This window comes from Bubalus kerabau, chromosome 16, assembly GCF_029407905.1.
Source record: "Bubalus kerabau isolate K-KA32 ecotype Philippines breed swamp buffalo chromosome 16, PCC_UOA_SB_1v2, whole genome shotgun sequence".
Taxonomy (NCBI): Eukaryota; Metazoa; Chordata; class Mammalia; order Artiodactyla; family Bovidae; genus Bubalus; species Bubalus kerabau.
In genome coordinates this window covers 60,009,020-60,036,881 of record NC_073639.1, presented here as the reverse complement: position 1 = coordinate 60,036,881, position 27,862 = coordinate 60,009,020, and the positions used below count along the sequence as shown (strand labels likewise).

Here is a 27,862-nt window from a genome sequence, read left to right as displayed (position 1 = left end):
TACCCTGCTGTTTCAGTCCACCAGAAATCCTGCAGCCAGCATGCCTGCTTAGAAAGGCCAGGGCTGGAGGAGGAAGCTGTGATGGTATTTATCTTTTGCCAAAAATCAGAAATGTGATTTTCAGAGTGAAAAAAGAAAAGCAAGAAATCCATGGCCTGAGCCACCACCATCCAGCCACTCAGTGGACCCTAATGAAGTGTCCTCATAGGACCTTGAAGGGGCACAGGATAGACAAAGCCACTCAATGAACTGAGGGAGTCTCACCCTTTCTGTAAAGGTCCCAAGAGCTCGGAGCAAATCTTGCCCATAGTGTCACCTAAGAGCCCAGTGACACTCTTTGAGTCTGGTATTTCCAGTGACACTAGCCAGCTGGCAGCCTTTCTCTAGAATAAAGAGAAGGCATGAACTCGTGGCTCTTTTTTGGAAGAGGTTTTTTCTCAGATTAACAGGCACGCGGACAGGCGCTGGGGAAGGTGGCCTCTGTTAAGGACCCTTCCGTGACCATTTCAATAGTTCAGTTATAACGTTTGCACATGGTCATTAATCCATGGTTGCAGAACACAATCCTTCCCTCTCCAATCCATGTTTCAGTGTGCATGACATGGTTTATTTAAAGTTTAATAAGTTTAAATATGCATGAGATCATGCTTCTCATAGACATTGGTCTGGTTATGTCTTACCCAGTGGATTCTATAAGCCGTGCAGTGCTGGTTATTAAAGTAAAACTGGAGGCTATTGTTGCACATAGCCATCAGATGCAGGTGGGGAGGCAGGTGTTATAAAATAGCACTGGGAGATGATCCATACCAGCACGAAGTAGTGGGTAAGAGCACAGGACTGAGGTTCAAGTCCCAGCTTTGCACATAACAGCTGTTTAACTTTGGGCAAGTCACTGTGCCACTCTGAGCCTCCTCTCTCTACACTCTTATGAACCTCACCAAGCTCTCAAATTTGTTGTGAGGATTAAATAAAATAATGCTTAACATAGAGCCTGGCATATGAGACATGCCTAGTAATTGCTAGCTGTTATTACGCAGTGAAATGAATTTGATCTCCCTGGGCCTCAATTACCTACAACCCTCAGATCTATGGCTAAAAATCTCAATTTCCAGGCAGGCTAGAAAATATCTCACATCTAAGAGCTATGTTCTATAAATATACTTCCAATCACAGAATTATCAAAAATACAAGTGTTCATTTAGAACTGCTTTTTTAACACAGTATTTGATCCTGTGTATTATAAAAGTAAAAGGGATTAAAAGGAATTATCCCCCCCTCTCCCCATCACCCCCCACCCAGATCTAAGACCATAGGGTAAGTTCTTTCAGACCAAAGTTTTAAGTCTGACAAACTGTGTAGGGAAGAAAGAAAATCAAGCATGTCCCCAAAGATTCCTGCCTGCAAGCAGTCTTTCTCACTGTGTTCAGTGACCTCATTTCTCAGCTGCAAATTCAGCTGAAAAAGGTGAAAAAAACAACGGGTAGAATTTGTCTTATTATTGCAGTTGAGAGGAAACATAAAACAAGAAATTAAGGAGTGTAAAAGCTGGGTTAATTTCCACATATTCCAAACTACTGGGGGATTCGGTGGAGCCGGTAAGACTGCAAGCACCAGTGTATTGGCTTGTGGTTTCCTCAGCTCTAGGGCTGAATTAAGAGCCTATGGAAATGGAAATCTGGGGACCTAGATTCTGCTCCTATTTATTTTTTTGGCATGCCTTGCGGCTTGTGAGATCTTAGTTTCCCTGCCAAGGGATTGAAGCCCTGCCCCCTGCATTTGGAGCGAAGAGCCTTAACCACTGGGCCACTGGGAAAGTCCACTTATTCTGGTCTGACTCTTTAGTTAACTCTATGACCCCAAGATTGTCCTCAAAGTCCCAGGAGGAAGGTAAATTCCTAGTGGGTGCCCCCACTTCACCTCTTCTGCCTCCCTCCGTCTCCTTTCCCCATGCTAAGCCAGAGTTTTCTTTCCAAACATAAACTGCTGCCAGTTTAAAATCCTCAACAGCCACCACTCTTCATAAGATGAGGACTGGAAAAGTCTGAGCCAGGGTTGCGAGGCTCTGGACAGCCTGGCCCTTGGCTTCCCCTCCAGCCACACTTTTCCCCACCTTCCCTCTTCCACAGGGCCTCTCGCTCCACCCTCTGCCTACTTAATTCCCATTCAACCTGCAGATCTCAGCTCAATATTTACTTTTGTTCCAGTTACTGTTGCTGTGAGCAACCACTCCAAAACCCATTAACTCAAGACAGCAAACATCTATTTCACTCACACATCTGCCATTTGAGTGGGGTTCAGGGCGGAAGGATCATCTACAGAACCAGCTGGGGTGGCTCAGAGTGAGTGTTTCCGAGAGGGCTCATCCATGTGAGTGGCACCTTGGGGCTCCTGTCACTCTGAGCTTGGCCAGGACTGAGCCCAGCAGCCTTGGTTCTCTGCCACCAGGAGGCTCTTCACAGCCTTCCCGCCTCCCCGCAACCCCCGGCACCCCGCCAGCATGCTGGTGGCTAGGAATTAAGAGTGAGCCTCCCAAGACATAGAACAGAAAAGCTGCCAGTTCCGGGAGCCCGGGCCCAGAAATGGGCATCATGCTGCTTCTGACATGTCTTGTCAGCCCAGCCATTCACAGAGCCAAGTTTTCAGGGAAATGGGACTGTATATTATAAAGCCACCCTCCCACTGAAAGAGACTTGGGGCACATATTTCTAAATTGATACAGCTCCCTCTGGACAGTATTCCCAGACTCAATTCCAGCCAAATTCTCTCTTTGGGGCTGTCCGAGCACCATTCACGCTCCCACTGAGTCTTTTCACAACTGTGTTTGTGTGAAGCCCATCTCCCCCATGAGGCTCTAAGCTCCAGAGGGCAGGGCTGGTTCTGTCTCCTGCATCACTGCACCCACAGCCCCCAGCACAGAGATGTTTGATCACTGTGGATAGACATGAATGAATCAGGGAACCTGTCAATGATTCAGTCAATGTTTAAGTGCTCAGGCTGAAAAACTACAAGGCTTTAAAGGAGCACGCAGGTGGCCTGAATATGCAGAGCAGGCTGGGAGTGAGATGCCAGGGGCTCTTAAGTCTTGAGCAACCCAAGGGGCACCCACCTCATGCGCAGATGGGCAATAGTCTTGATCTTGGACCCCACTCACCTCTTACCCAGAGTGGAAAGAACTTTACAGTCTCCATCTTTGTGTGACATCTCCCAGTTTTACAATATAGACAACTGATTCCATTATGCACACAGTAGGCTTGTTAAGGTGTGTCTGTGGGCTCGGTTTGGTCATGGGCAAAAAATATTTGCCCTATGACTCAGGCATGCCAAAATTAAGGGGAAAAAAAGACTGTTTTCTCTGACTGAAATGACTTGCTCCATATGGTGCTGAAAAAACAAAAAACTTACCTATGTTATTAAATGTAGCTTAATATTTTTCACTTTTTGAAGCAGTCTTTTTCAGACAAGTGTCTGGGCTGATTCACGTCTCTGTAAGCATCGTGTCCCCTCCCTTCCTGTGATGGTTTTGGCTTCAGAGGAAGCCCCTGTGTTCCCTGTGGGGCAGGGAATGGGCTTTGGAAGAGGTATGCCTGGTCGTGGCTGATCTTTGGGGGCACACTTGTGCCCACTTCTGAAGTTCGAGATCCCTGCATCTCACGGCCGATTCATCCAGCTGGTGAGTCAGCAGTCTGGAGGGTTGGGAGAAGTCCCTTTAAAGGAGAGGACCGCAACCGAGAACCACTGACTGCAGGCAGCTCCTTCCCTGTGTCCATCCTGTCGTTTCCACTTCTCACCATCCCCATTGCTCGGACCCCAGCACAAGCCACCATGCTGTCTCCAGCTGAAAGTATCGCAGCACTTCTCATCTGTCTCCTGGCCCTCTTCCCCCTGCCATCGGCCATTCTCAAAACAGCAGTCAGAGGGCTCCTTTGTAAGAGGTCACATCATGTCTTGTTTCAGTTCAGAATCCTTTACTGTCATTCACAGAAAAGGTCAGGGTCCTCGCACTGGTCTGCAAAGCCCCTGTTCTCTCTGCATCCCTGCCTCTCTCCTCTTTCTGTTGCTCACTCCACTCCAGCCACACGTGCCTCCTTGCCGTGTCTAAAACACACTCCCGCCTCAGGACATTGGCACCTGTCACTGCCTCTCTCCAGAAGGCTCTGCCCCCAGATGGATGAATGGCTCACTCTCTTCCACTGCAAATTCTTATCAAATGTCACCTTCTCAGTCATGCCTGCCCCAATCATTCGGTTTAAGATTGCAGCCCCTAGCTCTCCCAGCCCTACTGAACTCCCTGCTCTTTTATTCTCCCCATAGCATGTATCACTTACTAGTGGGAGTGAGGGGGTGGGGAACAGGTCAGCAAACTCCAGCCCCTGGGCCCCCAAGCTGATTTGGTAAATAAAGTTTTATTTAAACCCTGCCATTAACTTACTGTTTACATCATCAACAGCTTTCATGCTACTAAGTAGTCAACATGTGGACTGAATGCCCCACAATAGCATAACTGTTTGTCTAGCGGGATAGGAAAACATCCAACCCCTCATCTAGTATATCAGTGTACCACACAGCTGCCTGACTGATCTTATGTGTTCTCTCTGCTCGTTCACAAGAATAGATGCTCCATGAGAGAAGAGGGTCTTACATGCTCTGATTACTGGCTGCATCTGGGACCTTCACCTTTCCAGCTGAAATTACTGGCTGGTCCATAGTTGGTGCCTAGTGATATTTGCCAGATAACCCCTCACGAAAGATGTGGGCAATTAAAACTGCTCCTTGTCGTTCGCTCTGCTTCTGCTTCAGCACATACGGGGATGAGAAGACGAAGAAGGCAGTGGCTGAAGTCATCCTGCGACCATTCACCCCCATGCACAGCTGCATCATTTCGCCCTCGCTGCCCGAGGCCCACATGTAAGTAGTCCCACCTCGGGCTTGTTTGCTTCACTGTTTTATCATTCACAGCCAAGGTCAAATGACTCAACCAGCTAACGGTCATTGGGAGCTATTCCTTTGTCCTCTTGAAAGGGACAGGGAGCCTGGGGCCAGCAACACTATGTGGCGTATAAAAATAACGGAAAGCAGACATGGTGTCTCAGAGCTAAATGGCAATCCAGCTGGGACCGAGTCATTCCATTCCTTACCAAGCCAGATGCTCTAATGTCAAATAGCTTGCAAAGCCTGATAAAATCTATCTGCAACGCACGCCTGGCGAATGTCTCACCTGAGCCTCTAGGGACACGTTTTCCCCAAGACTCAGGTAGTTATTTCCCAGAGAAGTCCCCGCTGCCGTCTGAGCCAACCCCAGGTACAAACTCATCATTGCATGGTGTAACAGGGGCTCAGCAACCCTCCAGGGAATACTCAGGCTTTCCAAAACCTTGACATCTCATTCCCTCCTATTTATTCCAGAGAATTCTCAGCCCAGCTTTGCCTTTCTCACTAGTTAGCCCTTTTCAACTGGGAGATTTCAGGGACAGAGTTTAAGGCAAGACTGCTCAACCTCAGCACTATTGACATTCAAGGACAAATAATTCTTCGTTGAGAAAGACTGTCCCGTGCGCTGTAGGATGTAGGATACTGGGCAGCATCCATGGCCCCCACCCACAAGATGCTAGTAGCCAACCCCCTCCCCAGCTCTGACAACCGGAATGTCCCCAGGCGTTGCCAAATCCCCCTGGGGGCACAATCACACACACACAGGCACCCCCAGCCCCCTCCTGTAAGAACCACAGCTTTAGGGCAGTGGGCATGGGGCAGTGGACTCTAGACTTCTCTTTCTGCTCATTTGTCAGGTCCCAAAGGCATGATGCACAGTAAAAATGACACTACCGACTGCTCTGGTGGGCCCTGTTCCACTCAGTCCTCTCAGCAGCGCTTTTGTACAGGTATCTTATTAGCCTGTCTCTGCAGATGAGAGAACAGAAGCTCAGAGAGGTATAGTAGCCTGCTCAAGGTCACAGAGTTCAGCATGTCACTGCACTGGGGTGTTAAGCCAAGTGTGTCTAACTTCAGAGCCTGATCTCTCACCACCACACACTACACAGAAGGTATATCCCAAGGTTTTACCTTTGAGGAGCTCATGATGTATTTGGACTACCAGGTCTCATGTACTTAAAGAGTAAAGTAATGGACTGAAATCCTAGGACAATGTGGCAAGTCATTAATAAGAGCACTTATTTGTGGGTGGATAATGCCACCATTACCAACACTGTTGCCAACATCATCACCATCAGCAGCAGCAGCACCATTGACCGTATCACCATCCTCCTCATCAGCATCGTTATCGCCATCAACACCATGTATTTGGACACATTCCTCTCCCTTACTAGTATTTCCACTTTTCATGAGCCCCACCCCCCACTTTTCTCCTATCTCCCTTTGATGGATATTATGACTGGTTTCATCACAGACTTATTCGTTTAGGGACATTCGAACTGGCTGCCTCAATTGGATGTTCTTAAAACATCTCTTTACAAAAGTAAGTTTTGCAGTTTCTCATAATGACCCTTGGAAACACTTACACTTCCATATGTCTCTCCATGGACAAGGCTTCTGAACCCAAATGGTGTAAATCAGTGGTTCGTAGGCTTTTACTTGGATCTGAATCATTTGGGGATCAGGACTTGGGTGAGGGGAATGGCAAGGTAAGGAAATGCCTGGAAAAACACATATTCCTAGGTCCCAAAACCCATTTCCTTTGATCTGAGCAAATAGAGGTTTACATCAGTTGCAGAAGTGACTGGAGTTTTTTGCTCATCTTCCTTCAGTGCTAGATGGGGAAACTGAAGCCCAGAGAGAAGGCAGAACCTGCCAAAATTCTCACAACATTCTCACAAAATTCTGCTGACTTTAAAATCAGACCTTTGTGTCTAGTTTGTTGGACGATGAGGATGGTAGTGGTGACCATCACAGTGGTGGCTGTTATTTGTTATGGCCTAGAACAGGGATCAGCACCCTCTTTCCTAGAGGAAAAAGGGACAGGCAGTCAATATTTCAGGCTTTGCAGACCAGATAATTTCTCTGGCACCTGCAGACAGGTATCTGTGGGGGATTGGTTCCAGGACCTTCTGCAGATGCCAAAATCTGTGATGCTCATGTCTTTTATGAATATAAATGGGAGTAGTATAGTCAGCCCTCTGTATCCACAGATGCAGAGGGTCGGCTGTACTTTGTCGTTGCAGCATGAAAGTTACAGTGAATGGTTAATGTGGCCGTGTTCCAATAAAGTTTTATCTGCAAACACAGGCACACACTCCTGCAGTAGACTGAAGGCTGACCCTTCTCTTCCTTGGCTATTAAAAGGCTCTGGCTGCATTTGAAGACTGTAACAGTAATATGTTGCTGTATGACAGAGCATCTCAAAGTAGAGTAGCTTGAAAGAGCAACTGTTTATTGTTTAAAGTCTGCAGGTCAGCTGGGTGGGTCTGCTTGTCCGGATCAGTTCCGCTGGTCCAGGCTGGGCTTGCATGTGTGTGGGAAGCTGGCGGCAGGCCCATCCAGGGCAGCCTCACACCCAGGTCTGTTGGTTGGTTGGTGGCTAGGCTGACAGGAGGGACCATCTCTGTCATCACGCAGCATGCTAGCTGGACTTGTTCCATGGCTCTCAGGAAGGGCTCCAAGGACGAGAGCCTGAGCACTCAAAGCCTGTTAAGGCTTAGGCTCAGAATGGACCCAAGGACCTTTCCACTGTGTCCGACTGGCCAAACAAGACATCAGGCACACCCAGATACAAGGGATCGAGGAAAATGAAGATTCCACCTCCTGATGTGAGAGATGCCAGATCACACTGTAAAGTACATGGATGCAGGGAGGGGTGGAGAATCCAGGCAGTTTTATCATCATTCTACCACAAAGCATTGAGCAGAGCCTGCTGGGTCAGTTCTCAAATTCCAAGTCTTCACAGCAGCCGAGGTGGATTTCAGTCCCAATAGGAGTGATCCCAGAACTGGCTGAAAATTCTAAAATGACTATATGGGGATCAGTTCAGTGATGCCAAGGAAGACTGGATACTTTATCTTAAAAAAAAAAAAAAAGAGAGAGAGGTGAGATGCTGTCTGCAGGAAAGAGGACAGCCCGTCCTTTCCTCGCAGAGCTGACTGGACTGTCCTTACAGCCCTTCCTAAGCGACTGCCTGCAGCCACTCTCCTGGTTTGCCCTCGGCAGTCAGCGTGGGGTACCTTATATGCATTTTCTGATTTCTCTTAGTAAAAGGACAAAACGTTGTTTTCTTCTCAGGGATGTAGATGCCCGCTTGTATTCTGGTTGGTGTGGCCATTTCAATAGAGTGGGCTGCTTATTCAGGTACACGGACCCCTGGGAGCTCTCCCAGAGTTCTGACCACTAGGATTTTAGAAGCAGGCTTTGTGCACCCTGGTTAGTGTTTCCATCTATTATGCCCCACATTTAAGAAAATAAATGCTTTCTCTTTTAATTTGATACCATTCAAGATATTGTGCTTTGACCTGACAGACAATCACTATGAAAAAGGAACAGTTTCTATCAAGCATGTTTCTGGGGACTCTTTCTTTCTGTCTCTCTGTTTTGCTGCATGTGAGATGAGAGATCATTGGGTTTGAGACACTTCATTTTTTCAGTAAGACCTGATTTTTTTTTAGAGCAGTTTCCGGTTTAGAGTAAAATTGAGTGGAAAGTGTAGAGATTTCCCACTTTCCTCCTCCCTCTGCCCAGCCTCCCCAGTGTGTCCATCCCCCGCCAGAGTGGGCTGTTTGATAGAACTGATGAACCGACAGTGACACCTCACAATCACCCACAGCCCCTGGTTTACATTAGGGTTTGCTCTTGGTGGTATACATTCTGTGGGTTTAGACAAATGTATAAGGACGTCTATCCATCTATTCATGTATTATTCAGAGTAGTTTCGCTGCCCTAAAAATCCTCTGTTTACTCTGCCTGTCCTTCCCTCTCCCCACCCCCAGCCCCTGGCAACCACTGATCCTCTTACTTTGCCCATAGTTTTGTGCTTTCCAGAACGTCACATTGTTGGAACCATGCAGTGTGTAGCCTTTTCAGATTGGCTTCTTTCACTTAGTGATACGCTTTTGAGATTTCTCCTTGGCTTTTCATGGCTTAATAGCCCATTTCTTTTTAACACTGAATAACAGTCCATTGTCTGGATGTACCACAGTTTATTTATCCATATGTCTCTAAAGGTTACTTCCAATTTTGAGCAATTATGAACAAAACTGCTGTAAACATTTGTGCATGCATTTTTTAAGGCACTTTTTATAAATGGAAAAAAAGGTCCAGACCCATTGGGTGAAACCCTGTTCTGCTGAAAAGGGAGGGAGGGCTCTGTCCTGTAACAAGAGACATCCAATTTGTGTTGATGGTTAGAACACAGATTCAGTAACCAAGCTATCGGGGCTCAGGTTCCACCTTTGCCATTTGCTTCCTTTTTGACCTTGGGTAATTTCCATGACCTCAGTTTCTTCTTCTGAAAAATGGGGATACTGATAGTACCTTCCTCGAAGTGTTGTTACAAGAATGACTTTAATTAGTGGATGTAGAGCAGTTAAAACAGTGTCTGGCACAGAGTAAGTGCTCTCTGGGACATGTTTACTATTATTGTCATTTTTCTGTTGTTGCCACTCTCCTTTGCTACCTCTGTGGTTGTACACATAAGAATTGTGCCCAGATTTTCAGCTCCAGAAAATGTCAGATCCAAACCAGTTTATTCCCACCATATCCCATTTAGTAACCAGAAATGTATTGAGCCTACTCTGTGCCTGTGGTAGACAGTACTCTGAAGCTCGCTGGTTGTGGGCTGGGGAGACAAGTAACAGGCAGTTATGAGGCAGCAGGGACACAATGTGTACGGACAAAGGGACACATTGCAAGGGTAGGGAGGCTTCAGAACCTCCTCAGAGAGAGGAGGCTAGAGAAATCAAGGAAGGCTTCCTGCTGGAGGTGACATCTGAGCTGAGACCCAGTCACTGAGAGGCAGAGGAGGAGGAAAGGGAGTGTGCATCAGGAGCACAGAACAGTGCTGACGCCTCACCTCACCTTCACTGGAATGATTACCACCATCATACAGATGAGAAAACTGAGACTCAGGAAAATTAAGTACTTTGGCCAAGACCACATAGCTAGTAGATGGCACAGCTAGGGTTTCAACACAGTGCAGAGAGAGTACGGCAAGCTTGTGCTACTGAGCAGAACTGCACCAGGCTGCAGATGGCGGCACAGTGTGGGCAGGGAGACTCGAGGCTGAGCAGGGGGACAGTCTCTCCCATGTGAAGGGGTGTTGGTTTGCCAGGGCCATCATAACAAAACACCACAGACCAGGTGGCCCAAACATTCCCAAACAGAAATGTATTCTTTCACAGTTCTGGAGGCTGGAAGCTCAAGACCAAGGTGCCCACACATTGGTTTCTCCTGAGTCCTTTCTCCTTGGCCTCACATAGTCTTTCCTCTGTGAGCATGCGCTCTAGTATTTGTGTGTCACACCTCCTCTTCTCATAAGGACACCAGTCAGATTGGATTAGGACCCACCTTAATAGCCTCATTTTAACTTCATCACCTCTTTAAAGGTACAGTCACAGTCGAAGATGCTAGAGATTAGGACTTCAGCCTGTGAATGGAGGCGGACATCATGCATTTAGATGGTTTAGGGAGTTTGAAGATTTTAAGCAAGGGAAGGAAAGGGCCAGCTTTGTGCCTGTTCCTGCCCTTTGCAGAAATGAATCGGAGGCTCACCTGCCCCTTGTCCCCCTGTGATGCAACAAAAAGGGGGGGTCTGCACAGGGTCAGGCACATGGCACAGCCACTGCTACTGGTGGCGCCCAGAGCTGCCAACATGCACTTACCCTGTGGGGATCAAGATGGTATAGGGAGGCAGAGAAAGGGGAGGAGGACTGTGGACTTGCAGTTTCTTTAAAGCAGAAGGGAAACAAAGGGAGGAAGGGGCTTAGCAGAAAAAGAGAGAGAGAGCGAGCTGCTGACTCTAGTTTTCCCAATACCTGGTGGACACGTCCACCCCAGAACATGGGGGCTGTGAGTGGGGTGCCTGGAAGCAGCTCGCCTGCAAGCTGAGTGACTCTCTGGGATACCCCTGGGCCAGCTCACACTTGAGCCCCAGGGCTCAGGTTCCACCTCGGGAGCCAGGCCTTCCTGGAAGCTGGAGGGTGGATGCTTGCATGCCCCTCTGAGCACGAGGCAGGAACTCTGGGGAGCATCGATCAAGCCAGGAGCAGTTTCAGAGAAGAGCACTTACACAGGTTCTAATGGAGGCATCTGGCGCATTAGTGTAAGAGGAGGAACCAGGCAAGGAGGGGCGGCTAGTTAGGATTCCCCCTCGTTTCCAGGAAGAATGCAGGCAGTGACTTAACCCTGTGCCAACCTTGCTCAGGGTGGCCACTGCACTGGGCCCAAACCAGCACCTTAAACAGAGCTCAGGTCCACAAAAGAACAGTCCCTGGGATTAAACAGATGTAGGTTCAAACCCTCACCAATCCTAGTGTGACCTCGGGTGGCTCACTTTGGTTCTCCAAGTCCCTTGTCTGCAGAAAGGATGGTGTAGAGGCGCCCTTTTATAGGGCTGTTGGTGGCGTTAAATAAGATATTCATCCCATCTCTGTCAGCAGCAAGCTGTGTGACCCAGAGCACACTGATTGCCCCTCACTAAGCCTCCGTTTCCTCTTCTCTAATATTCGTATATGATTTATACCCAGCAGGGTTTAGGGAGAATTAAATACCGTGTTAGATGGCTAGGTAGCATCACCGACCCAATGGTCATGAATTTGAGCAAACTCTGGGAGATGGTGAAGGACAGGGAAGCCTGGCGTGCTGCAGTCCATGGGGTTGCAAGGAGTCGGACACGACTGAGCAGCTGAACAGCAACGACAAACCCTGTGTGTCAAGTGTCCTTCTCAGTGTCTGGCTCATCATAATACAAATTGCCCCCAGTCACAAAATATAGGGTAAACCTATTCTTAAACAGTGTCTTGGTTACACTTCCAAATAAGGTATTCAGTGTGGTTTTCCTCAACATCCAGCTACATCTGGGGGCAAAGGATTTATAAATTTAAAGCAGTGAGTCCAGTTGTTAATTGGAGTAGGGGGAAGGGAAGAAGTACGATAAATACACTAGTTTCCCTGTGTTGCCAGACGTTTCAGACACTGCTAGGATATTTATTGTATTTTTATCGGATGAATAGTTGGATGTCCATTTCCTTCAGTCCTCTTGTTTGCCTGAGTCAAGACCTCTGCCTTTAGGGCCCCTCCTTTGTCCCTTCCTGCTGTGCATGCCAACTCCCAGCAACTGGCGTGGGGTCATCTCATGTCTGATCACGGTTCTGCCACCTGGCCCAGTGACCTGCACGAGCTCCCCACCTCTGAGCCTCAGATCCCTCACCTGTAAAAACAGGCCCAAAACATAGCTCAGGAGCCCATTGCAAAACTTTACTGCTGTGCACAGGAGATAGTGCCACACACCCAGAGCCTGGCGACAGCTCTCCAGCCAGGAGCCAGCACAAGTCCTGTCTCTGTCGCCACCGTTGTGAAGAATGTTGCTCTAACAGGATCCCCCTGGGCTCCTGCCCCCTGTCTTTGCAGCGAGCCCATCTTCCGCCAGCTCTGCGTCCTCCACTGGCTCCTGGAGGCTCTGACTATCGACCACAGCCACCATACCATGAAGCCTGTGATCACCTGCTGGAATCCCAAGTAGGTCTCAACCCTTCTACCTGGGTGATTGGCAGGGCAGAAGCTCCTGTGGGTTCCCCCGTCCTTCTCCTGTTTTATTTTTTGGGGGGGGTGGTACCCCACTCCAGTACTCTTGCCTGGAAAATATGGGCGGAGGAGCCTGGTAGGCTGCAGTCCATGGGGTTGCAAAGAGTTGGACATGACTGATCAACTTCACTTTCACTTTTCACTTTCATGCATTAGAGAAGGAAATGGCAACCCACTCCAGTGTTCTTGCCTGGAGAATCCCAGGGACAGCGGAGCCTGGTGGGCTGCCGTCTATGGGGTCACACAGAGTCGGACGCGACTGAAGCGACTTAGCAGCAGCAGCAGTAGTAGGTTGCTTTAGGAGTTCTATCCTGTTGGGTCCAAACTGCAGCAGTGAGAACCCTCGTGTGGACACCCTCCCAGCATCTCTCCCCAATTCCACATGCAGTGACATGTGGGAAGCTCAAAATCAGTCAGCCAGGGCAAGAGTATTCACACCGCAAAAACTGGCTGGCCAGCCATCCCAGCCCAACCCAGCATAGCTAGGTTCTTTCCGGCCCTCTTCCTGGATCCTGTCTCCCCGCACTGTTCAGCATCTGATCCTCTTCCTGTTTTCCTCCTGTCCCCTTCCCATCTATTCTTCCCATTCGCCATGTTTTTCCCCTTTCTCTGAAGGTTTTGTTTTCTCTCTCCCTCTTTTTTTTTTTAGTATATATTGAAAACTGTTTCTCCACTTGGACCCAAGGGAATATTCTGTGTTCAGGTCCCAGGAGCAGCTGCTTTGCTCAGGCAGATGCTCCAGCACCTGTTATCTAAGCCATGAGAAGTGTTAGATGCGTCTCCACCAGAGAGCAGGGCTCCTCAGCAGCCTTGAGGCCACTGTCGCGGGAACTGCGTGGCACATACAAGGCAGAGCGAGGAACAGGCAGGCGTGTAAGGTGTTGTTTCTTTAGGAGAGTCAAGTTGTCTGCAAGAACAGAACCAGAAGCGTTCTTGTAAGGATTAAGCAAGATAAAGTATGTAGAACATTCAGCATGATGTCTGAGGACACAGTGAGTGCTCATTAAATGATAGCTATTCAAGATCAAAATCCTGATTTTAAAGAGCAGTAAGGGATGTGACTTAGGGCGAGGGAAGAAATACACCTCTGAGCAGAATTTTACCAATAGCTGAGAGCTATGTTCACTGGGGAAATGGAAAAACATACAAAGAGATGGAGAGGGAAGGGTGGAAAAGGTACATGAGTTCAACCCAAATCTGGTTGCAAAGATGGGCAATCTAGGGAATGACGCCATGAGGAAAATACCAAGTCTTCAATTCTCCTGCCTGAGATTTTCTGAGTTTCCACTATCAGGCAGCAAGCATCTCCTGTTACTGAAGTGCTTGAAACATAAACCCTGAGTCCTGACACCACCATGCATTTTCCAGAAGGAAACATCCATCCTCTGGGACCTGTAGTTCCCAGAGGTTCATTTCTATTAGAATTACTTGGTCTAGTCCCTGCCCCCTTGATTTTATAGAAAGAAAGTGGGGTGATTCAGTACCTCAAAGTGGGCTTTCTACAGGCAGCAACATTTTACTAACTGGCAGCAGGAGTGCTGCAAACATGATCTTTGTTCATCGCAGGAAGATCCCATATTTGGGTAGATGGGTGGATGGTCAGGAAAGTGGAGAGATGACAGATTTTAGGATGTCCTTCTGAGTTGTGTCTGAGTCTCTGCTTTATTTAGAAAGGAAAAAAAAAAAATGATCTTCCCGATTTCATCATGTGGCAATAGTAACACATTATCATTTTCTAGTATCCTTATTAATTCTACTTCTAGCAAGAGTTTATTTCAATTGACAAGATGATCAGATCCAAACAGAGCAGAAACAAAGCCTTCAATAATGAATGTACTAATTACCCTCCTCTGAGATATGGAAGCTTCTGTTTAGGGAAAGTAAGACTTGTTTTATACATGAAGGCCCACAGATTTTTATTCAAACCTTTGGGGCCAGCTGCATTTCAAAATTGTGTGTTTTTTTTTTTTTTTTTTTCTTTTTCAGCATTTTAGAATGGAAATATGAGACAATATACCATATAGAGCATTTTACTCCCAGAGGGAACTAGGACAGCACCCTATTGTCAAACATATTTCTGCAGAAAAAAAATGAGTGTTTACACTAAATGGATACTCGAGGTAAACAAAGGTCATCAATAGTCTTCCATCAGTTCAGATCATGTTTTGCTGCCAAGTAAATTACGAGTTTTTGTTTTGTTTGTTTTCAAGACCCTTTGGATTTTGGAATTGAATAAAGGGTTGTGAACTCATATTGGTTTTATTCTTATTAGAGGCTCACTTTCCAAGGACTGACTAGAAACGAGTGGACCTTTACAGAGAAGCAGACAAGACCCGGTGTAAGCAAGCACTTCAAGCCTTAGTGACACCTCTTCTTAGTTCCACTCAGTGGGAAAGAACAGGGCAGACCCCAGGCCAAAGAGGGGAGTGAGAAATTACCGATTTACCTTTCAGGCAGAGGGAAGGAGCTGCTCCAACCGCCCTGAGCCTCCGTAGTCAGGTAATCAGTGCTCTGCCCTGCAGCTACATGGGCAGCGCAGTCAAGTATGTCTTATTGCCTCAGCTGTCCCAGAGACACCACTGGACCCACTCTTTTTTTTTCCTTTTTCCTTTTTTGACTGCATTGTGCAGCTAGAGCAGTGAAAACCTGGAATCTTGACCAGTATACCACCAAGCAATTCCTGGACCCACTCTTCTTTTTTTTTTTTTTTTTTTTAAATTTATTAACTTATTTCATTTTTGGCCTTAGTGGCTCTTCATTGCTGCATGCAGGCTTTCTCTAGTTGTGGTGAACAGAGGCTACTCTTCAGTGCAGTGCATGGGCTTCTCACTGCAGTGGCTTCTCTTTTTGTAGAATATAGGCTTTAGGTACACAGCCTACAGTAGTTTGCGGCTCAAGGGCTCTAGAGCATGGGCTCAGTAGTTGTGGCTCATGGGCTTAGCTGCTCCATGGCACGTGGGATCTTCCCAGACCAGGGATCGAACCCATGTTCCTTGCCTTGCAAGGCGGATTCTTCACCACTGGACCACCAGGGAAGCCCTGGACCCACTCTTAATTGGAAACTCCAAATAATTCTGACTTTCATTAAGAGAGTCCAGACACTCAAGGGCTGGGCTTCTAGGCCCAAAGAACCCACCACCTCCTTTAGAAAAAGATAGATGCCTTTCTACATGTAAAACATTTCAAATATGACACAGGTACCTAAATCTAGCCACTGTGTTATAAGGAAACTAGCTGTCATGGGAGTGCTTTCTATGTCAGGCACTGGTCAGGAGATGTGACCTCATTTGAGCCTCATTCTGACTTAAAAATAAGGAAACTGAAGCAAAGAGAATTTAAGTAACTTGCTATAAGTTACACAGCTAGTAAAAGTCAGGATTTGAACCCAGGTAGCCCTGAAAGTGAAGAGGAAATAAAGAGTCTCTTGATAAAGGTGAAAGAAGAGAGTGAAAAAACTGGCTTAAAACTCAACATTCAAAAAATTAAGATCTTGGCATCTGGTCCCATCACTTCGTGGCAAATAGATGGGGAAACAATGAAAACCATGACAGACTTTGTTTTCTTGAGTTCCAAAATCACTGCAGATGGTGACTGGAGCCATTAAATTAAAAGACACTTGCTCCTTGGAAGAAAAGCTATAACAAACCTAGACAGCATGTTAAAAAGCAGAGACTTTACTTTGCCTACTGCAAAGATCTATCTAGTCAAAGCTATAGTTTTTCCAGTGGTCATGTATGGATCTGAGAGTTGGACAATAAAGAAAGCTGAGAGCCAAAGAATTGATGCTTTTGAACTGTGGTGTTGGAGAAGACTCTTAAGAGTCCCTTGGACTGCAAAGAGATCCAACCAGTGCATCCTAAAGGAAATCAATCCTAAATATACATTAGGAGGACTGATGCTGAAGCTCCAATACTTAGGCCACCTGATGTGAAGAGCTGACTCATTAGGAAAGACCCTGATGCTTGGAAAGATTGAAGGCAGGAGGAGAAGGGGACAACAGAGGACGAGATGGTTAGATGGCATCACTGACTCAATGGACATAAGTTTGAGCAAGCTCCACGAGGTGGTGAAGGACAGGGAAGCCTGGTGTGCTGCTGTCCATGGGGTCACAAAGAGTTGGACACAACTGAGTGACTAAAGAACAACAACAAAGCCCAGATGCAAAGCATCTGCACTTAACCACTAAATGATTGTTTCCTGTTTCTAGCTAAAGCCCAAAAATCTTCAATTAATTTAGGAAATAATCCGATATCAAAAAAATAAAAAAGGTAACTTATTATGAAGTATTATTTGCCAGGATATAAAAAGGGACCATAACTTACTAAGATCATATGACATGTAAATATATAATTTCCTTTAGAAAAAAAAGATAGTCTACATTTATTGTTCTGCAACTAAATTTTTGTTGTTTACCTTAATACACAGGGATTATCTCTCCATGTCAAATCTTCTTTTAATAACTTTGGGGTTTATCAACATACTTAACCAATTCTCTCAAGATCTTGAATGTTTGCCAGATTGTCACTTAAAAAAAAAACGCAGCATTGTTCTGAACAACACACATAATAGTAATTATTAAACTAAGTTTTTTTCCCTTATCATGCATCCCCACCACCCCCACCCCGGAAAGCCTCATTTTCCTCAAACCTACTTTTTTTAGGCACTCCTGGGGATACACCCGTGGGAAAAACAGACACTGTCCCTGCCCTCTGGAGCGTCTATTCCAAGGGAGGTGGTGCGGAGCAGCAGATAATAAACACATAATAATCAAGATGCTTTGAGATAGCAGTGGGCGTCATGAAGAAATTGACAGGGTGAGGTGATAGTGACAGGGTAGTGGGGTGACTTTTAAGTTGAGTCGTCAGGGGAGGACTCACACAGAAGGTGACGTCTGAGTGAAGTCTCTGATTTCCCCTGCACTGATCTTCCTACTCCTGTACTCAAGCAGACATCTCTACGGGAGTGGGAGAACGTGGCTGGGTGGCCAGAGAGCCTATTACTCCGGAGCTGGGGCAGACACCCTGGCCAGGGAAAACACGGGAGCTTTGACCTCCAGCCTCTCTCTGCTACAAAGTAAGCGGGTACCTCCGTCCTCCATCTCAGCGTGGACTCGTGAACATGTCCTAAACCCGCCAGCAGACCCTCTACCCTCAGAAGCAAATGTGGATTCAGAAAGAGCCAATGAAGCATTTGAGAAAATTACCCAGATTGCACTGTGGTTAGATGTCTTTAAGTGGCAGCCAGAGTTAGAAGAGATGCAACAGTGCTCAAAGACCTCTTCCCTTGGTTTCTAGCTGATAGAATCCCCTGGAAAGCTTTAGCAGGGAGAGACTGTGGTCTGAAGATCACAGTGGCTTCTCCCCCACGGATGTGCCTGAGTGCCTCCAACCCACCACCAGCACCTCCTCCATACCACACTGAGATGTGTGTCAAAAAAAGCACATGTAGTTCATAGTTCAGCTGTATTCAGTTCTCCATACAAGGCATCCTGCCAAGCTCCTAACAAGCCCATTGCTTTGCATCTTCACTCTAATCATCCTCTGACTCAGCTACTATTTCCCCATTTGACAATTGAGGACACTGAGGCTCAGAGAGGGTCAATATTACAGAAAAATTGCACATCTCATAAGTAGCAGGGCAGGCAGAGGACTCAGACAGCTGGTCCACCAGATTCTTAAGCCCACAGTTAACTACCTGGGTATACCCCTTTTCCTGGTTCTGATGCTCAGAGAGACTGGCCTGAGATCACACAGACAATAAATCAGAACTATCAATTAGGTCAGGTAAATTAAGCTGCCAGGACGATCAACCCCCCAATTTCAGCCACTTAGCACAGCTCAAGCTCACATCTTGCTCACCCTGTACATGTAATCCACATGGGACTCTGCTCACCTCAGTCACCTGGGGGTCCAGGCTGATAGCAATTCCATCTCAGCAGAAGCTTCCCCATCAGCATAGCAGAAAAGGGAGTCTGACTTGAGCACTGGCCCTTAAAGCATCCTCCCTACAAACTACAGGTCACTTGCACTCATGTTTTATTGTTTTGTTTTGTTTTGTTTTTTTAAACAAAGCAAGTGACAGAGCTATACCCAACTTCAGAGAGCCAGGAAAACCTGGGACCCCAGTGGGTGAAGGGCTCTGTGCCTCCAGGCCTTGGGAAGGAACACCAGCCTGCCTGCCCTCCTTGCTTGAGGTGTGTGCGGTCAGCCCACTATGGACAACAATGCTCAGGTTATTTCCTTTTCTCTCCCTATTGATCCTCCTGTTTAGTTTATTTGCTACTGAAAATGAAACATCAGAGAGACCAATCCTGTCTAACCAGGCCCTTTCTTTATCAATGGCTTTGCAAGAGCGATGCTCAGGGCTTTTTAAGATCCCTGGGAAGCCTGCTGCATTTTTAGCTCATTTAACCTGCTGCCTGAAGTTGCAATAGATTTCGGGTCGTCTTGGAAGTCTGCGTGAACGAAAAACCTCCATCTTCCCAATTGGGTCTGAATATTTAAGATTTTGAAAGCTTGGCCGGTACCAGATTTAATTTTAAAGGGGAAAGAGGGGCTGCTTTTGAACTTCAAGAAGAAGGCTGGAGGCACAGCAGGGGCTGAGTTAGCAAAGGGAAAAGGCGAGAAAAGCCCTGTGGTCTTGAAAGAAAACGCTCCAAAGCAGAAACGCTAAAGCTTCCAGTTGGTGAGCCTTAAATCAGACTTCAAAAGCGCCGCTGGTTTAAATATTGTGTATAGGACTGAAGTATCGCTCCTTTCTCTGGCTGGATTTTGAATATTCCCTAATTTGATTACTCGGGGGAGAGGCAGGCAGAATCAACGTTAAATGAGCTTCACTGTTAATTATTCAGAGGGCTTTTTATTGTGTAATCAAACATAAAGTCTTACAAAAAGCTTGAAGGCACATTCTCACCCCACCCTCCGCAGCCTGACTTTGACCCTGTAAGCATTCCTCGGGCATCGAGGCTGTGAGCTGGGAGATGCCCAGCAAGGCTCTGCCAACAAAGAGAGCACACATCCCCCTCTCCATTGGGGCTGGTAAAAGCCTTTGATTCTGCTACTCAGACCCCCATGCCACAAAAACCAGTCAGTAAGTAAGGTTCACCTTTGCCTCCTATCTGAGCTTCTCCCCTGACCAGCAGCCCCTGAGGAGTCTAGATTCCCGTTGGTGCCTCCCCACAATCAAACTGGCCTGGCTGTCTCATTCCTTCTAGCCCCTCCTCTATGCTGAGTGACAGCCAGCCAAACGATTTAAAGGCTCCCAGACATCTAAAAATCCTTTCTGCAGGGAAAAAGGAGATAAACGGATGGATGGATGAATGGAGAGATCAAGAGATCAGTCAATCAGTTGTTACAAAGGTAGAGGTCATTACTGAGTCTTCCAGCTTGCTTGTCAGCAGGGCTCCACCACCCTGTAGCCACAAGTCCAAAATCCAAAAGGCTCTGAAAACTCAGTTTTTTTCCATAACTCAGTTTGGCAGCAAAATCTGACATGAACCAAACTGATCTGGTGGCAAAACTTGAAGCTATTTGTAGTCATTATCCCACCTAATGTAAATATTCATATATACTGCTGCAGAAATGTTAACATGTTTAATTAAAAGATGGTGCCTCAAAGCCACTGGCAAGATTATGTTAATATGTAGTATTCAGTTCAGTTCAGTCGCTCAGTCATGTCCGACTCTTTGCGACCCCATGAATCGCAGCATGCCAGGCCTCCCTGTCATCACCAACTCCCGGAGTTTACTCAAACTCATGTCCATCGAGTCAGTGATGCCATCTAGTTATCTCATCCTCTGTCATCCCCTTCTCCTCCTGCCCCCAATGTGTAGTATACATATAGCGTATTTCCGTTGCAAAATGCCAAAATTCTGAATTTGGCAGCACATCTGGTCCCATGGGTTTCAGATAAAGGGTTCTAGGTAGGTCAGTTTCCAGACCTACTGGGGCTTCAGTCTCCTACTCAGAAAGTTACAACCCATGAGGGAAGATGCAGGTTTCGTGGGACCTGAAATTTATTCAGTTGGGGAGAGGGGCACTTTAAAAAAAAGAATACAAAGTTAAAATACAAAAATTAGGTACAGGACCATGGAGGGACCCACGCAAGGGATGGTCATTAGATCCATTGTAAATACGCATCTGGGCAAGTGACTGAAGACCCCAAGTTTGTTTTCTCATCTATAAAATGAGATGATAGATATCTGCATAACAAGGTGGTGTTGAGGTGATTCAGCGAGAATGCACAGAATTGTCTTGCATGTAGGATTGTATAGAACTTTCACTTAGTAAACTCCAAACCTGTGATTTTCATTGTGCAACTCATCCCACAAGCTTCCCCCTGCATCCCTCCCCGCAGCAAGCACACCCAGAAATTCTCTCTGTGTCACTCAGAATTGTCCCTGATGTGAGACCCTTAGGCACTAGAGTAGGTAGAGATTCAGAAACAAATATGCTTTTCGAGTCATCCCCAAGAGGAACCACAGACCTGCTCTGGAGTCTGCTAGAGGACCTGAGTCCAAGATACAGATAGATGCAGAATGTGGACAAATACGCTGCACCTCCCTCAGGCCCTACCCAGCAGGCTGTGGTCTCTCCTAACCTCGATTCCCACTCACAAGACCCCGGCCATGGAGAACCTCCCCTCCCACTGTTTCCTGAGTACAGGAGGGGAAAAATCACAGCAGAGGAGTGCCACCATCCATCACCAATTTATTGCTTTTCTTAAAAGTACTTGTAATAAACTGAGGCTCTAGAAACGGAAAACTCATTAAGCTGTTTCTCACTCAGGGACCCAGGTGGAAGCAAAAGCACAATAAAAAAAATCAATAAGGACAAGTCCATGGGACAGAGATGGGAGCACTTCGTCACAGCGCCGAAGGTAACTATCTGCTCACCACTCTCCCGTCTGGTTACCAACTCCAACTTGGTGGGGGAGGCATTTTTTGTGTCTTTTCTCTGATGGGATTTTTTTTTCTAGTTGGTTCTCTGAGTGAAGGGAAATCAGAACCTCATGCTGTTGGATGGCTTTTGTGAATTTAATTAAAATGGTTATCTGGGGATTGTAGAAGAAATGCCATTTGGCTAGATACCACTTCATAGAGGAGGGGAGGAGTAGCGAAGGAGCTGCCTAATAAGATGTCACCAGGAGGAAATGGATTCACCTTGCTCTTTAGCTCTATATTTTTAATCAATAACAGTCATTTGTCTTTCTCTCTCTCTTTTAACTCAGAAAACAAGAAATGAGTGATTGAACAGACAGGGCTTTCTACAAACTAGAACGTGGGTCTGTTATTAAGAGAAAATCCAGAGTTCTTTTCTTTTCTCTGAAGAGTATTCCTAACTCCCAAACTCATCCACTTAGCAAGCAAGCCCCATAATAATAATAATGGCAGGAGTAAAGCGCTTAAGGCAGTTGAGAGAACACACAATGAGATTTTGTTGTTGAACCTGTGCCCCAACCCACAGAATGGAAATAATGTTGGTTTCTGCCCATTTCTCAACATTAGCAAAGAACCCCAGGAAACAATACACAGTCTCACTTTGAAAATGTTAAAATGCTGTGCATTATTGTGGTTATAGTTTTTAGAAGCCACTCTGTAAACAGAATTACAATGGGCCAGGTTCTGTGCTAAAGAAGCTCTTTAGGTGTATTAGCCAGGCCTGTCCTCCTGATTACTCCATAAGACACTATTCTTATTTCCAGGTAGGAGATCGTAAAGTTGGGGCTCAGAGAGGTTAAGTAATTTGCATGAAGCCATGCAGAGCCAAGAGTTAACTAATCCTGGGTCTATTTATTAAACCCTGTTTATTAAACACCAAGCTCTTCAAAAGCATGTTTTCTCTGGCATCATGATTATCATCACCCCTCAGGAAGTTTCACCATTTTCTTGCTTTTTCATCTGAGCACTCCTAGATCTGAGAAGTAGAGCCTTTGTTTTTATCACTGAAAGTTGCTATGGAGATACCATGTGCATCTGTCTCCAGAGATGCACAGAAAAAAGCGGTAGAAGCCACGAACCTTTAAAAAAAAAATGTCCTTCAGGAATATTGACAACTATAGTTGGAGGAGGGGTGAGTGAACCACTGCACTTGAACTCCGAGTTGAAATCCCTCCTGGGTAAGTTGTGGGTCACACTCTAGGCTGCAGTGTGGTCTGTCCTGAGGGTGGGGAAGCACTGAATCAGGAGTCAGGAGACCTAGTTTAGCCACTGTGACCCACTTCCCTGCATGGCGTCGAAGAAGTCCTTTCCTCTCTCTCGACCTCAGTTTCTCCACCTGCAGAATAAGGACTTTGAAAGAGAGGCTCCAGTCAACTTCCACAGCAATCAATATTCTTCTTTATGTGTAGAGCTCATCAGTGCCAGGGCAGTGATCCTCAAAAGCTGGGGAAATTGCATAAATGAAAAGATTAGGCTGGGTAATATAGTAGGGAGTGGGGAGGTCTATGGCAAACAAGAATTCTCCTCCCACAGCTAAAGGAAACAACCTCTGCCTAGCTCTACTCATTTCACCATGTAAAAATGGGATCCAGAGCTTATCATTTTCAAGAGAGACCAGTAACCTCAGTACTTCATATGAGGATATCCCCAGTTTGTAGAATTCTGAGCAGTTAAACATGTCTCCCCATGGGCCACCAGTTAGAAACCCCTGCTTCTAAGAAAGTATAAGGAAACCTTTTCCTTGTTTTGCCGAAAAGCAGTCCCTCCTGGTTGGAAACACAGCAGCCAATTAACACCACTCCTTGAGTGAAATACCAGACACAGAGAAGAAGCATTTGGGGATTTAAGTCAATTGAGGGAGAGTCAGTTCAGTAAAGGGCAAGCAGGATGCCGAATCTGCCTATCACACCTCCCCCCACACACATTTTATTCTTCTGCCACTCTCAATTAATCAGAAGTGTCAGCCCTTCACTTTGAATTTCCTGGCTGTGGCTGTTAATTGAATTTTAATTAATGGCAGCTTTAGGAGCACAGAATGAAACCCTAATGCAAGGAAGATGTGCACAGAACTCTGTGTTTGGAAAGCTCTTCTGTGATCATCCCAGCCCATCCTCTCTGTTGTACAGATGAGAGAGTGGAGGTAGGGGAGTGACCTGCTCCAGGCAAGTCCCCAGGCTGCCCTGGTGACACAATCTGTCCAGTCTTCAAAAATAACATTGATGTAAAAGAGTCTGGTTTCCAGAATCAAGAATTCATGTTGTGCCAGGTGAGACAGGAAGAGCTGACTTCTACAGGTATTATCCCAGAGCTCTGATATTCTCTGTCCCTAGTGGGGGCAGGGAGCAGAAGGGCCCTCTAACAGTCTGGCAAGCTCTCTCCAGTTGCAGTGCCGTAACAAAGGGCACACTGCATCAGGCTGCTGATTTATCAAAGGGGAGAGCATGTCAGCTTTGGGCATTTGTTTTTTCTTTATCTCAGTCATTCTCAAACTTCATATACTCCCTTGGAGATCTGGTTAAAGCCAGTTCGAACTCCAGGTCCCCAGGCTATCAAATTCTGAAACATTCCATCACTTGTGTGGCATTTCACTGAAGATTTGTTGGGGAGGTGGTGTTCACAGGGAGACACCACATCTTAAAACCCACAGCCTTCTCCCATCTCTCTTCCCTGACCTTCTCCTTGCCTTGTGTAATGGAGAAATCCCTTCCCGCTTCCGGAGCAGGGAGGTTCCACCTACACTCAGGGCCCCTAAAGTGGTGATAGCTTACTGTGAACAGTGAAGAAGAAGATTTAGCTTCGGGACCAGGGACCGGGCTTGATCACTCAAGAGATTTTGTATAGCAGAGTTTTGTTAAAGTATAAAAAGGGACAGAGAAAGCTTCTGACATAGACATCAGAAGGGGAACGGAGAGTGCCCCCCTTGCTAGTCTGAGCAAGGGAGTTATATACTTTTTTTAATTAGTTATTACAATAAATCAAAAGAATGTCTCAAGGTTGTAAAGATCTTGCTAGATCCACTCCCATAATTTACATTTTAAGATAACAGGATTAGCCAGAAGGTTTTCAGGAAGGAGAAACTGTCCTCAAGCAGGATACATTGTTGTTATATAATCCTTAGTACAGAGTTTAAACTGAGCTGTTTGTTATGTAATCATCAGTTCTGGGCTTAAAGAAAAAAACATTTTATGTAACTAAGACTAAGGAATGTAGAGAAAAAAAAAAAAAGATGTTTGTCCTTTCCTCCTCCTTGAGAATTCCAGACCCCTATCTCTGCTTTGAGAGTCCCAGACCCCAGTCTCCTCCTTGGGGACCCCAGACTTCTTATCAAGCTCCCTAGAAATTGACTCTCTTAGTAGCCAGTCAAAAAATAACTTCTGATCACACACTGTGGACTCCCTGAGATGAGGCCTGCTGAGAGCCACCCTCTCCACCCTGTTGATCAGACAGGGTGGAGAGGGTTGTGTGTCTTCAGGTGTGCCTCTCCTTATCTTCTTCCCTAGGGCATCTCACACTATGAGTTTCAGCCAAAGATCTCAGACTGCCCTCCAAGGGCTTTCATTTCAAATGTTCTCAAATGAAATTGTTTCTATTTTAATGGAGTGTAAACTGTAGCCCAGACCTGCATTGAGCTCTTACCCGGAGTAGCTGAGTAAACTGGGACAGGTTAGGAAACCTAAGACTTGAATCATGAATTAATGAGGACATAACCACACAAAGTACATTCTAAAGTGACAGCCAGTCATGCAAGAGTCGTGCGCGCACACACACACACCTGTAACCTGCCCACACTGACTCCTTTCAAAAATTCACATTCCTCTCACAGGACTTTCTCTACCTTCCGCCTTTTACCTCCTAAGACTTGTCATCTCGGTCTTCCCGCCCACCTCCATCATGGCTCCTCCCCTTCTCCTCATCAGTCAAATCTGCCTCCCCCAACTCCACCTCCTGAGTGTAAAGGCTAGAGCTTTCTCCATTTCGTATTCTTCAGAAAACCCCAGTGAATATAAATCTGTATTCTTTGAGGCCCAGGTGTCATCTGGTGAACACAAAGTTGATACCTAGAATTGGGGCGGTGAAAAACAAGATGCAGCTTAAAGAAATTAGACCCACCCTCCCCTAGTTTAAAAATCAGCTCTGACGGTTGTTACACAAGGAAAGTCGAAACGTGTTCTGGTTCATGGCAGCGTCAATGGATTACATGTTCAGCTTCCTGTGGTGACTACTGGGAATCATGGCGCTCACTGAATAGAGGAAGTCGCATCAAACTTGCTTCTGGTAATACACACGTATAAATGACGTCAGCGTGTGGCAGGTTTCCCAGATCCAAAATATATCTCATGGTGTTTGGAAAGAGTCAAAAAGAATTTACATTCAGAGCCAAGGTTTTGCTATTTTTCTTCCTTCCCTGCCCCCTCCCCTCCTTCCTTCATTCTTTCTAAAATCCCCCTTTCTTATTTCTTTTCTTCAGACCAAGAAATTCAAAATCCCTGTAGCACGCCCCACCACCCGCAAACCAAGCCGGCGAGGCTCTACCCTCAGTCTGTCTCGGACGAGTGGAGGGTCATCCCCCCAGAGCAGCATGGTCTCCGTGAACCCGGGCTCAGATGAACCTCCAAGTGTGATCACCCAGGCGACAGGCAGCAAGGACATCGAGGACAATGAATCGTCTTCGACCAAGCCTGAAGAAGAGCCTCTCCATGTCAGTAAGTCCTGCCTTTGATCTGACCAGTCTGCGCTGACTCTGCCTTGAAGCCAGGCACCAAGAGCCCCATATGCTTCACCTTTACCCCACTCAGTTAAAGAGGACACACAGGTCCTCTAGCCCTGGTCAATTTCCAAGGACCCCTTTGCTTTCCCGCAGTGGAAATCAGAAATAAACTCTAACCTGGGTTACTCTGGACCATTTCTACTTGGGAGACAGCCCATGGTCATCAATTACTCTTTTTAAAAATTTTAATACTGTATTTTACTTAGCCCAATTTATAAAATATTGTCATTTTAACATGTAATCATATAAAAAATATTGATACAGTATTTTATGTTTTCATACTATATTTTTGAAATTCGGTACCTGCTTTTTTAAACAGCTTTATTGAGATATGACTTGCATACCATAAAATCCACTTGTTTTAAGTACACAATTCAATGGTTCTTTGTAAATTTATAGAGTTGTATAACCATCGCCACCATCTGATTGTAGAACATGTCAGTCAAACCCAAAGGAAAGCTCATGTCCATTGACAGCCCTCCTTTCCCACCACAAACCTACTTCCTGTCTCTGGAAATGTGCCTTTTCTGGATATTTGGTAGAGGAAGTTGTGTTACGCTGTGACCCCCTTTCTAAGACTCCTCTGAGCCTTTCCCAGTGGCCTCCCTCCTCCGAGTCTAACCAGTTGCCTACTGCAGCCAGCGGCACCTCCCCAAACTCTTTTGGACCCTGCCCTCTTTACTCCTATCTTTTGTCTTAGTTTAGAGATAGAAAGCTAGGGCGCATAGGCTAGTTCCTGCCATCTGTGTGTTATTTAGCACAGAAGTCTTTTTTTTTTTTTTTTTTTTTTTTTTAGTGACTTTTTAAGCTTGAGAGTTTGGACATCGAAATCCTGGCTTTAAAAAACGTTACTGTTTGTGGCAACTGTTGGCCAGCAACCTGTATGAAAATATTCAGCTGGAGCTGCCCTTCCTCAGTGGGGCGCATGCTCTTCACTGCAAAGTTTTCCCTGACTTTCCTCTCAATTCTTCATATTTTTACTTGCTTGTATAAGTCGTTAAGTGCATGCATGCTCAGTGGTGTCTGACTCTATACAACCCCATGGACTGTAGCCCACCAGGCTCCCCTGCCCACGGGATTCTCCAGGCAAGAATACTGGAGTGGGTAGCCATTCTTTTCTTCAAGGCATCTTCCCAACCCGGGGATTGAACCCCCAACTCCTGTGTCTTCTGCATTGGCAGGTGGATTCTTTACCACTGAGCCACCTGGGAAGTCCCATTAGATACTTAATTTTCATTTAATACAACGACATCTCCCTATTTCAGGTAGGAACTTCTTTTGGCTAGGTATGGAGACCTGAAAAATACTAGTTTAAAAAAGGTAAAAATTTATTAACTTTTTTTTTTTTTTGCAGGTTAGAGGTAGTGAAAGTTGCTCAGTTGTGTGCAACTCTCTGCAACCCATGGACTGACTAT

General features: G+C 46.1%; 1 protein-coding gene across 6 annotated transcripts in view; it reads left to right on the top strand.

The window, feature by feature from the left end:
• The window catches only part of CCDC60 (coiled-coil domain containing 60), a 225,224-nt gene that overhangs the window by 178,907 nt on the left and 18,455 nt on the right, over window positions 1–27,862 (top strand). For all 6 annotated transcript variants that reach the window (XM_055550360.1, XM_055550361.1, XM_055550359.1 and 3 more), the window contains 4 exons: window positions 4,798–4,905; window positions 12,568–12,675; window positions 21,528–21,618; window positions 26,148–26,382. In XM_055550360.1, coding sequence (XP_055406335.1) covers window positions 4,798–4,905; window positions 12,568–12,675; window positions 21,528–21,618; window positions 26,148–26,382 — 542 coding nt within the window. The remainder of the gene's footprint in view (window positions 1–4,797; window positions 4,906–12,567; window positions 12,676–21,527; window positions 21,619–26,147; window positions 26,383–27,862) is intronic.